Raw genomic sequence first — 12,678 nt, 5'->3', positions numbered from 1 at the left:
TATTCCCAGTACTATCCAAGCATAACTATTTACCTGAAGATGGAAAGATTCACAGATCCTAAGGCACTGGTTTGTAATGTTTTAATATGGGAAATCCTGTAAAGGGGTTCCTGTATCAAGGGAGGGAACCCATCCGGTACTAACCAAGGATGGAAACAATAGGCCAAAGAAGAGATAGATGGTACACGCTTTTTGCACCACTCAAGCTCAAACTTGACTTCGCCAAGGTAACAGCTCTAAACATCAAGATGCTGAACCACCCTAGTTCTGCTTCGAGAGCTCATCTACCTTTCCAATCACTCACTGATTGTATGTCAGGCTCTATGCTGCCTCTTAGGCTAGGCTTGAATATATGTGTTTAACAGTATTTATTGGTTTGCCTGAAGCAAGAAGGTCTGAGTTGAGCCCACTAGTACTCTAATGTGCGACACCACAAGTAATACAGAACTCACAGCAGTAAGATCAGTAAATACTTATGCTATCTGACTGGCCTTATTGTGACAATTCTGCTGGTAGAAAAGGGTCTTTACAGGCATATGGCAATCTGAAATAGTTAAGTATCCTCTTGGAATGTACTACTATGCACTCTGGATTTTGTCCCACTGCTAAAAAGGCTGAGGTAGGTGGTAGGGGAATCTTATGCAGATTCAGTACCATACAATTTGAACCTTTAATCAAGCGATTAAGCATTAACACAGCTAAGCCTATTGAAAGTGTAGAGTCCCTCCTGACCTTAAGAGGAGTTTTCAAGCCAGAGACTCGCACATCAAGAGACCAGCAGAGGAAATATGGTGACAAAGAAAACGTCAGCCCTTGGAATGATGGAATTTCTCAATAGACTGTTTTCAGTATAACAGTATTATGACAATAATCAGATTTGTAAACTATAGACCGAATTGGAAAATATAATGTCACTAAAGGCAAATAATAGCTATATAAGGTTTCATTATAATTCATCATGATAATACTACAGTTCTAGATGGAAAACGTACAGGTTGAGGAAGCTCTGATCAGTACCAAGTAATAGGCACAAACATTTCCTTGTCTTGAGTGCAAAGTTGGCAATAATCGCAATACTTAAAAATATCTACACAAACAAATTTTCTCTTAAGACTCAGACTGTTTGCCATACATTGCCTTAATTTTCACTGTATTAACATTCAAAATGTCAAGGGTACCACAAGATCTTGGTCAGAAGTTGTGCCTTGAAAGCATTTTGTGTGTTTACCAGAGAAAGTATCTTTTGGCAAAGTTGTACAGCTCATGTATTCCAAAAGCTTATTGGTCCCACTGAAGAAACTAAACGTGGAGTTGTCCATCTCTTCCTAATTCTATCCCTAACTTTGATGTAAAGAGAACAAATACCTTCAGTGGAAAAATGATTGCCAGTGATGATGAGGCTCTATGTAGAAATATAATTCTATTAAAACTTTACAATAGTTATTTGTAAAATTCTGCAACTGTGTTACCTTCAGGATACTTTGGGGGCCCAAGCGCAACTTCAAGTAAGATAAGAACCTGAGACAGAGTTCATTGTTCAGGGTCCAATCATTTGTAACTGCTTACCTCCAGGTTATTTTTCAGGGTCCTGTTAGTTGAAAAATGGTGTTTACCTCAAATACAGGATGCGGGATTGGACTATGAAGCGGAAGAGATACTTCAGAGCTTTCAGAGAAGCGAAGAGCAGATCACTCTGCGAGGAATCATCTGCGTTGCCAACATAACTGTTGAGTACTTTGGTGAGTTTTCTGGACAAGGAAGAGCAAAGGAGTGATGTACAAGCTAGTCCCACACAATCCAAAAGATAGCATCTTAACATCCTTAAACATTTGCATCTAGGATTTAAATGACTCAGTAATTTCTCCACAAATTATTGCTGAGTGTGGAGCATGCAACAGAAAAGATTGTTAAAACTCACCACTAACCAGGCTGCCATGCACAGTGTTAAAAATTTTAAGGAATCTTAAAACACTAGTGGCTTCTGTTAAAGTACTGTTTTTAAAATCTCCATGGAAACAGCTGTTGTTTGGTCTTTTTTTTTTTAACAGCATTACTTGTCTTCTGTCTCTCCACAATAATTTCTACGGTCTACGTCTCTGTTTCAAGTGACTGTTTATGAGTCTTCTCCTTTATTTCTCTTCTCATTTTCAGCTTTCACTATCCCTTAACCTGCCACTTCTCCCAACCTCTACATTATGCTCATTTCCTTCACACCGGGTCACACCTTTCCTGCTCTCTTTTTTCTTACCCCCCTTCTTCAAATGCTTCTCAAAACTGTAGTTCCTTCATCTGTCATTGAGCTCTGCAAACTATTCCAGGCACTCCTCCCTTTTCATATTCTGTGCCCCACTTCCATTTCTTTGACCCTCCCTCCCCTACTCCATCAGACTGCTCCTATTCATCCACATATACTCTAATTTATACATGCACATGAACTTCATAGCAGACCACACTGACAACTATCCTTCGCCATACTTAATGATACTTCACTAACAAGTCTATAAGAAAATTAATAAAACTTGGAGACTGATGCACAAAACACTTTTGCAGAGGCAATTCTTGTGATTTCCAAAATCACGTTTTGTCAAGAGGAAAGGCCTTTTGCAGTGTACTAACCTGAATTGTAAAACAGGCATCTCTTTCTAACTGCAAATTAGATGGATCAATAGTTTGAGACGGCAACTGAGGTTGCAATCCCTTGAAAATTACCAACCTCTCAAAAAGAGGCAGTAAGTCACTTGCAGTGGAAGCTGTTCCTAATGGACCGTTTTCTCTTTAGCAACTGTGTCGGGCAGTTTTAAGGGAAGCAAGCTGTGATGCCAGGCAAAATAGTTTAAAGAGCTCATACTTTTATTTCAAGACAAAAACATTGTATATAGAACACACTTAATGTTTCCAACACAGACAACAAAAAAGCCATTGTGGGACACATAACTGCACTAACCCCGAAAAAACAACACATAAAATGTACATAGATTACCTTTCAAACACCCAACACAGACCAGCATCGCAAAATTTGCAACAAATCAAGCCACTAAGCAAAAAAGTACACAAACGTCCAAGAGAACATACTAAACGGAACACCTAGCAAAAGCAAACACAGCCCAGATACACCATACAGTCAGTAGTAAAGGACAAACAAGAAGCAGTTAAGAGGGAGCACTGATAATTTGCTGTTATGAAATTTGGAACTTTTAACTGTCCCTCAATAATAATATACTCTTCCTTTCTTGGTTGCTCTGTATGTGATAAACATGATTTCGCAGAAATTGTGAATTCTTATTCCAAAGAACACTGTACGCCCAATAAATAAGAGAAGTAACAACATTCTTAGCATGAAAATATATTTCTAAATTCGTCAAAGATATCAGTCTTTATTAGAGCCTCTCATGACCCAGGGGAGGCCAGAAAGTGTGCTCCCTACATACATCCATTCACATAAAGGAGAATATCGAAATGAATGTGCATACTCACATATACGCTAAGGTGGCGCTGAAGTGCTTATTAATGTATGTTTCAAGTACAGGATTAAAATGCTGGAACTTGATGTCCCCAATCAATGAAATAATAAATACCTGTCAAAGCAGAAAAAAAGACAAGCATGAGAAAAGGAAAGCCGCACAGCCTCTTGGCACACAGCTATTTAATCCACACTTTAATAATTCTGCCTCAAACGATTCCCAAGAACCCTAATGACAGATGGCACATTTGGTACTCAAGGAGCCCCGTAGTCCAGGTCTTTGGAAAACATTCAATTCACTTTTAAATGTATGCAGACAACTCCCAGATGCACATCCCACTAGATAAGTCCCAGGAAGAACCGAGTAAAATCTCACAATGTCTTAAAAATATGTAACACTGACAAAATCCTTTATAAAAATAGTACTAACACTATGGTCTCGTGTTCAATAAAACTGAGCAACAGCGCATCCCAATTGTATGGCCACTTAACAAGGGAAGACCAGCACATTCACAGATACAAAAAAATTGAAGTTGTGTACGATGTCGACATATCTTTTCGAACCCACATCAATGCTGTTTTGAGGGCGTAGTATGCAGTTACCTTGCTTTGAAAAAACTACAGCCGGTGGCGCAACTGACAAGGTCCTTGGCAAGGCAGGATTATTGTGATATGTTACATACTCATTTTTCAAAACAAAAACACTGATTAGTGCTGTCAGCCTGTGCCTAAAACTCCAAAAGCATGATCGTGTAAAACCAGCATCAAAATGTTTTCACTGGCAGCTAGCAGGAGCCAGATTCAAGTTAAAGTGCTGTACAAGGCATAGTGGTAAAAAAACAAAACCCAAGGATACTTTTGGGAACGAGCCAACTGCTACAACCCAAACATGAATGTCCAGTGAGATACATCACATTGCAAACACAACAAAATGTCAATTAACAAAAACTTGATTGCAGATCCCTGGGAATCCAACCTTACATGCAGAACCCTAATATCAACGATTCAGGAACTCCTGAGTGCGAATTCAGAACTGAGAAGTAACTGAGGATTGTCGAAAGCTGCTATGTTACCTATGGCTTCTACCATACAATACTGTTTTGTCAGCTCAAACTACAACGTGGTCTGACATATTTGCAAGTCAAAAAGCAGAGCTATATAAAACTTCCAAATGCACGACTATGCTACTTATGCTTGCTGCAGGTCATTCAGCCTGGTAGCATTGTAAACTGTACAAGAGATGTGGTCTAGTGGTTTAACCGTTGGTAGTGAAAACAGGAGATAAGAGTTCTTAACAAGTCATCCCCCAACTTGACGCATCTGTTACTTTGTTGCCAAACTACTATGGATCCAATTCACAAACAATTAGTTGTGTGTCTGCAGTGTGCAGAATCTCGGTTCAAAAACTGGATATGTTAGTTGTGGGAGGGCCAGGTAGTACACAGACTTTGTACTTCACTCGCCCATGTACAGCAAATAATCAATGCCGATAATTAGTTACTTGTTGGTTCCCATCACCGACTTGGGTGTTGACGAAGCTTGGATCTTAGCAGAATGCTGGACGGTCATCAACATAAATGCCCGACTGCATTTCACAAACGGGGGCTAATAAAATTTGCCCTGAGAAAGGCAAAGGATTTTTTGTACTCGTTGAAAGGGACAGAAACTAAGTCAAGTACACAAATGTTAACAAAGGTCTTGTTTCCAGCATTCGGTAAGGGGCTGTTCCACTCCTAATAATGGGCATGCTTGCCCCAAGTGTTAGTTTGCCATGACCTGATCGGCACAGGGAAAGGAGTAGTCATGGAGAGAGCATATGCCCCAGCAATCCTTCCTCAATGAAAGACATGCATGCTGTTGTGCACTAGGCAGGTCCAAATATAGATTTTTCGAATGCCCACAGAAAAATGCAAGCACATGGAGCAGCTAAGGCAAGAGAACACATTCTTTCAAAATTCAGGGAAAAAATGAAAAAAGATAAAAAGTGTACAAATTAAGCCAGGCACACCAATGTTAACCAACTGCACACCCATGGTGCAATTTAAGCGATAATTAGAAAGTGTGCCTTGTTTCCAACTTGCACTTAGAAGAGTAAGAGGACCCTTATGTTATAGCCATGTGCCAGCATTCTATAATGCCACACAATTAGAAGGGCTTAGTCGCAATTACCTATAGCATTTGTACCAATTCTAATGATGATGATTAAAGGGTAAAATGGAGAGCTGTTCTTGTGGAGGATCTGAATCGGTGACATGGATGGTGCAAACATCTATGAAGCAATCAATCACTGAGCTGGGTAATAAACCTTCCTACACTTGGTCAAACTAACCAATATTGTTTTTTTTGGTTTTTTTTGGTCCTCATACACCTCTGGCCTTAAAGACTACTCATATCGCCCCATGGATGTTCGTCTATTGTAGCGAGGTCCAACGCCAGGGAGAATAAGACTCTCTCATTGGTCCTTAGACCGCTATTATTGTCAAGGACACAAGAGTTAACATATATATATAATCATAGGACCAATATCAACATAAACACTAACCAATATTGTTGTGTAAGCGCAAACAACAACCCTTAACTATCACCTATTAGTGAACTAGTGTACTAGGAATTATGGGTGATGTGGGAATTCAGAACTCACGATAACCCACCCCAAACATCCTTTACCACAACACTATAATCACAAATTCTAATATTTTTCTTTTAACTTTGTACCTATTAAAATTCAAACCTGCACCATCACTACACAAATTACATGCTATAGATTTCTGCAATAACACGTAAAACAATTTTGAAAAAAGCTGTCTCACTAAACATATTAAAACATCCTACACTTTCAATTGAAATTGTGTCCAGAAGTTAAATGTAATAGGGAGTGAAAAGTTGTAGTAAAAATTGGAGATTATAATGTTATGGCAAATTATGATTTTAATACAAATGAAAAAGTTGTGGATTTAAAAATAGTGTGAATACCATTGGAAGAGAGACCAATACATCACAACAAGGATCAACATCTCCCTTATACATCCTTATTTTGTTAAGAAAACCATAGCCAATAGGCATCAAGTGGGTGCTATAGAAATAAACTCACACTTTACTGTTACTTGAAAACCTATAGTATGGAGGTCTTTGATTTGTAGGACATAGACATGACTGCAGTTCTAACTCTGTCATCACTTCTGTCTCACCCTAGGCATTAGAAACATGTATTCAACCAATGCTCCCCCTAGCTTTGTTTCCATTTCTAATCAAGAAGGTGAACAGATATTTTAAAAAACGAAAACAAAAGTATGCATGTATTAATCTCCCTTAAATGCTAAAATAGCATCACAACAGCACTGGGGCACAATGAAGACCACTGCGACTGACAAACTGCGTTCAATCACTGATTTAAATCTCAAACTCATATTATAGCCTTACAGTCTGCTGCAAAGGGCTATAAGAGTTGTTGAGGGCCCTGAACAGCCTATAACGAGGGAGAGGGCATTTAACAGCCAGTAGAGCCAGAGACAGAAGGACTATAAGGATATTACTAACTAAGGGTAGAATGTTCTAAATCAAAAAGGGAGAAACATGAAGACTAACATTGAAATGTTGGAGCTCCTGGCTTACACCAGCCATTATAAGCCCAGAGCTACCCAACTGTCTTCAAAGGAGCTCTCAACATTCCAATATTCTAATACCACTTCAATCTTTAAAGACAGTGAAATAAGTGATCATTAATATACTCCATATGCTCTTCAGTGCTAAATTAACAAAGCAGAGGTGGGCAGAAAGAGGATGTTTTCTACAAGCACACTTTGCCCAGGCCACCAATGCAAAGACCTGAAAATGTACGTAAAATCCAACATCACAAGAGCAGCAGAAAGCTGTGTGATTTGAAGATGAAGAATTTCACAAGTAAACTCTCAAATAAAATGCTTCAACAACCTATTTTTGCATCATTGTAGTTATGACCTCAGAAGCATGCTCCTGCACCCAAAACCGTAGGCTGATCAACATACAGTTAGAGGTTTTTTTCCCCAATCATATATTGCAAAGAATAAACAGAGATTTAGCCTATGAATAGTTTGCATGCCTTTTATCTTGCTCACGTGTGTAGAGATTCTTACGTTTTTTGTAATAGTGCTGCGGAGTTGATTTTATGTCAATTTTATATTTTCATTTTTCCAGTTTCTTTTCCTGGCAGCTGTAGGTATTTGTTTTACAGGTCTGACGAGCAATGCATTTAATAAATTGCTGAAACCCGTTTTGTACCTTGAAGCCATCCTATAATCTGTCAGTCTTTGTAGCCACTGGCAGTTGCCACATAGCGCTTATTTAAAAACATCAGGCTGATCTGCCTACTTGCTGTCGCTTGGCAGCCCTTTAGATGTTGGAAAGACAGCCCAAGTGTCAAAGTCTGAAACTACTGGTGGAACGCACATAGATACACGTGAGAGAGGAAGTCAACGTCTCGCACAATCTTGCTCTTTGATCCAGTGACTTCTTGAAAAGTATGTCCTGCAGACCTGTGAAGAATAGATCTAGAGCTGATCATCAAACTTTCAATGTATGGTGTTCTGGCTGACCACGGAGGCAAAAGCACTGCTTTGGAGAAAATGTTGTTTCATATAATAAAGTTATTGGTTGCTACGATGCTGTGCTCTGTAGCATTCTCCTTCCAGGAAAATGTCTTGTTCCGTCTTCAGGTGAAGAAGATGTTTACCTCTATGACGACAACCTACTTGTCTTTGCAACAGAAACACTTGGTACCTAAACTTTATAAAAGGCACACTTTATATTTAGGATCCTTCTGCTATGTACCCACCTTGAAGTGCTTCATTACCGACAATGAAACAACTCTTTACTTTTCATAGACCGAGGTGGACTTTAAGTCACACAAGTCTAGAACCACGTGTTACCTCATGTTTTCCTTTAAATTTTAGCACTTCAGACTAGATGTCCATATCTTTTCAAATGGTTGAGATTTCCACTTTTAAAAAACATGTGAAAAATAATTTGATAAAAAAATTACAGTAATTAATGCTCATTGATTGGAATTTTCCTATAGGGTGGGGTTTTGCCGAATGGGCACAGCTTTGGCTAGTCCAACCTTGAAGTGAATTAAGTGCACACAATACACAAAAGGGCAGACATGTGGCCCTTTAGCTTAACTGCTGACTGGGTTAGATTCTTCTGCCTATGCAACTGTCTGAAAATAGTGCGATTAGGAGCAAATTATATACTCTGCCAAGGAGTTTCAAAAAGATTAGGTAATATGACAGGAATTATTAGAAGAGCTCTTAGTCAGCATTGTGACAGTATGAAACAATGGTCTAGTAGATTCTTTGGCTTCTGTTATCTTTTTGGCGAAATATGCAGCCTTTGCTTTGACAATAAGAGTCTTGTAGTTGGCTAAGCATTTGGATTTTTCATCAGAATTGTAATCTGCCCTCCTCTGCTTTTCCTGTCTGCAACAGCTTTGTTTGAGTGCTCTAAGCTCAGGCGAAAACCAAGGTGAGGTAGGAACACATTCAATGCTAAGTGAACAGCTTGAAGCTCTAGGTAGCTGATGTGTAGAGATTGATGCTTGGCATCCTAGAGACCCTTTACTGTGAGGTCTTGTAGGTTAGCACCCCATTCACTCTGTGATCTTTCTGTTCTCAGAGTGATGTAGGGAACAGGGTTCTGAAAAGGCCACACACTTCAACAGGTTGTTGGTGTTCCGCCATTGCAGTGAACAGTGAGTGTGGCGGTCTATCAACACTAGATCCTTCAACCGACCCTGTGGCTGAGACCACTGACAAGCTAGACATTTCTGTAATGGATGCATATATAACCTTGCGTGGGGAAACTATGGCAATGCAAGAAGTCATCATTCCTGGTAGATGCATAACCATCCTCACTGATTTCCTGGTTTTTATGAAACTAGGGCAATGTTGCTTGAACGTTTTGCATTCAAGCTGGATTGGGGGTATGCTAATCCTGACTGTGTTTAGAATTGCTAAATTATGGTTGAACCTGTAGAGGTTGTAGGTGAGATTTGGGGATGTTGATAGTAAGCCCTAAGCTGTAGAAAAGATCTATTGTCATTCGAGTGTGTTGTTGACTGATGTGTTCTGGCTTTGATAAGCCAGTCAACTAGATAAGGGAATACGTGGATATTTTGTCTGCTAAGATGAGCTGCGACCACTGCTAGACATTTGGTGAACTCTTGAGGTGGCATGGTCACCCCGAATGGAAGAACTTTGAACTGATAATGCTTGCCTGCTATGACAAATCTTAAGCATTTACGGTGAGCTGGGTGCATTGGTATGTGGAAGCAGGCGTCCTTTAGGTCTAGTGTTGCCAAAAGTCACCCTGTTAAAGAAGTGGAATGACGTCATATCATTTCGAATTGTTGCTCTGATAGGATGCATTTGTTTAGAGGCCTGGGCTCTAAGAATGGCCTTAAAGATCCATCCTACGTGGGGATTAGGAAGTAAAAGGAGTATACTCCTGAACCCTGATGTTGAATGGGAATAATGCTCCCATAACATTGGAAGTGTCGGTTTCATTTTTTAAAATCTTTTCTAAGGTACTATCTATCTGCAGCCAAAAGTGATGCTCTCTGTCAAATGACATGGTAAGGACAGCATGTTGGACCTCTTGTTTGAAGCCAGAAAACCTTAGCCAAGCATACTGCCTTAGGAGAATGCTTGTGTTAATTTCCCGTGCTGCAGTACCTGCTGCATCTAGTGCGCAGTGAATAGAGGTGTTGGTAATAGTTTGCCCCTCCGTTACAATTTGTTAACCCCTTTTTCTATGTTCTTCCGGGAGGTACTAGAGTAGCTCCTCCATTTCATACCAGTGATCTCTATCGTAGCGCGCTAAGAGAGCCTGGGAATTGGCGTTATGCCAATGGTTGGAAGCATGGGCTGCAACCCTTTCCCCTGCAGCATCTATACGCTTGCTTTCTTTCTCTGGGGACACTGTATCTCCAGTAGCTGGGGAGTTAGCCCTCTTGCGGTCTGTAGTGGTAAGTATGGCGTCCGGTGGCAGTTGACCCCCAAGCAAAATAGGATCAGATTGCGCTGGTTTATATTTTTTATCCACTCAAGGAGTGACCACCCTCGCCCTAACAGGGCCCTTAAAGATGTCTTCAGTATGTCACATCATACTCATTAACATGGGCAGATACTGTGTGTCCCTGTGTGTGGTAGCTAAAGTGTCAAAGAGGAAGTCTTGTTCCAGTTGTTTCCTTTGTACCTCTACACTGTGGAAAGCTGCCGCTCTCGCAATGAACTCCTGGTAAGAGCTTCCATCCTCAGACGGGGAAGGGCGAGCAGCGTAAAGATCGGGGTCATTCCCTGTATTGAGATCTGTCTCATACATGTCCCATGGGTTGGCATCCCCTTGTGGCACCCCAACTCACCAGCGTCTGATTGTGGTGACTCCTGAGGTGATACATCTAGGGGGTCTTGGGGTGGAGATAATAGCTGAGGAGAATGAGGGGGTGATGAAGGTGGTAGTGATGGTGGTGGAGGGGGAGGTGTGGAAGGAAGTGTAAGAAAGGCAGGACTGGTGGCCTTGTCCATGGTTTTCTTCCTAGGAGGAAGGGTAGAGCCAGAGCCTCCTCAAAATTCAATTTTCTCTCAAGTGGTGGAGGAGAGTAGGGTGTAGCTGGCATATGGCCAGTCCCTGCTTGAAATTTGATTTTTTGCAGCTGAATGTCCAGGTTCTCCAAAATCGGTTCAATAGGTGAGGTGGAAGCCAATGAAGTTTTGGTGATTTTTGGCTCTGATGTTTTTGGAACTGAGGGTTTCACCTTTGAAGTGTGAGGCTTTGTCGGCGTGGAGGGAGTTGACTGCTGGGCTGGCATCGAAGATTGAGTCGGTTCTGAAGACTGCTCTGCTCCAAAGAGGCCAATGTTGAAGTCTTGGCTGGGCCTCAGGGCGGGGCGTCCAAAACAGTATTCCAGATCCGACCATGGTCGGGAAGCAGTGGTGGACCAGTAACCTCTGATAGTGGGACTGTTGAAGGCAAATATTTTTTGGTTGGCTTATTTGGAAGGGCGAGACAGGGGTGGCAGCATTTGCACATTGAGTGGATGGATACTCATGCATCTCTAACTCTACCTTGAGGTCGGAACTGGAGCTTCCGATGAGAGAGAAGGCCTCCTCTTCTTTGACAGTTGGTTGCTCTTGGGCCAAGTTCCTTGCTGCAGATGTCAGGAGTGTCATCCGCAGCCCTGAGAGACATTTCGAGGAGACAAGCCCTGCAGTCCTAGAGTGTCGTCTTCAACCTGAAAGATCTACATGTGTCACAGTTGGCTTCTTTGTGGTCTGGGGAGAGAGACAAATTGCACAACGGGTGTTGATCCATATGCGGGTATTTCGCGTGACAACGCAGGCAGAACCAAAAGGACATGCGTTCCATTACCAGCAACACATTTTCAGAGGGGCTGGTAGCAATGTCAAAGGCAGGCCTTAAAGGGCGGTGCCACAAAGGGCTTTTAGTCGAACAAGGTGGAACCGGCGGAGTTTTTGAGAAAGCGCAGATGTTGGAAAGTGAGAACGATAACAATAACAATACTGTTGAAGATAGATAAGACCCAAAGAATCTAACCAAAATGGAGTCAAAGCACAGAGCGAAGGCACACACATCTGAAGCCGAAGGCGGAGAGAAAACAATCTAACAAGGGAATCGATACCCATGCGTATTATTACTAACAGGAAGAGTCACTCAACAACGTGCCTCGAAAGACTTCTTTGAAGGAAAACAACTTGAACAACTCTGGATCCAACACTAGATGGCAGCAGTACGCAGAGCATTTGTATCTACAGTTGCACATGCCATCGAACACTTAAGTTCCTTCACCCTATCCTACTAAACCCCACAAATGCTCGAGTACTAGAAGTCTGATTCCCACATACTCACCAGTGCATCAAATACAAGAAAGTCATAGGTTTCATTTCCAGACATCTCCATCATTATATTAAAAAGTGCATCGAGTGTGTCTTGAAGAAACTAGAGCAAATGAAAAAGAAATGTTAGGGTCAATGACAGCTTATAAGCTCAGGACATGCAGCAATGCTATACTCTCCAAACAGTAATGTGTGCAAATATTTACAGACTAACCCTGGGATTTTACTGAAGAGCAAAGTCGGCACCAAATAATCTTGGCTCATGTATGGTCAGTGTCATGCATCAAACACACAAAAGGTGGTGAGAAGAATGATTGGTTGGAATGCTAC

General features: G+C 41.2%; 1 protein-coding gene across 1 annotated transcript in view; it reads right to left on the bottom strand.

Moving 5' to 3' along the window:
- DOCK5 (dedicator of cytokinesis 5) overlaps positions 1-12,678 on the bottom strand; it is a 799,955-nt gene that overhangs the window by 277,158 nt on the left and 510,119 nt on the right. Inside the window, exons 20-22 of the mRNA XM_069214140.1 lie at positions 12,362-12,451; positions 3,475-3,575; positions 1,614-1,748 (exon numbers count right to left, since the gene is read on the bottom strand). Coding sequence (XP_069070241.1) covers positions 1,614-1,748; positions 3,475-3,575; positions 12,362-12,451 — 326 coding nt within the window. The remainder of the gene's footprint in view (positions 1-1,613; positions 1,749-3,474; positions 3,576-12,361; positions 12,452-12,678) is intronic.

This window comes from Pleurodeles waltl, chromosome 11, assembly GCF_031143425.1.
Source record: "Pleurodeles waltl isolate 20211129_DDA chromosome 11, aPleWal1.hap1.20221129, whole genome shotgun sequence".
In the NCBI taxonomy this organism is placed as follows: Eukaryota; Metazoa; Chordata; class Amphibia; order Caudata; family Salamandridae; genus Pleurodeles; species Pleurodeles waltl.
The sequence above is the reverse complement of the archived record's forward strand: the minus strand, read 5'-3'. Positions and strand labels throughout refer to the sequence as shown.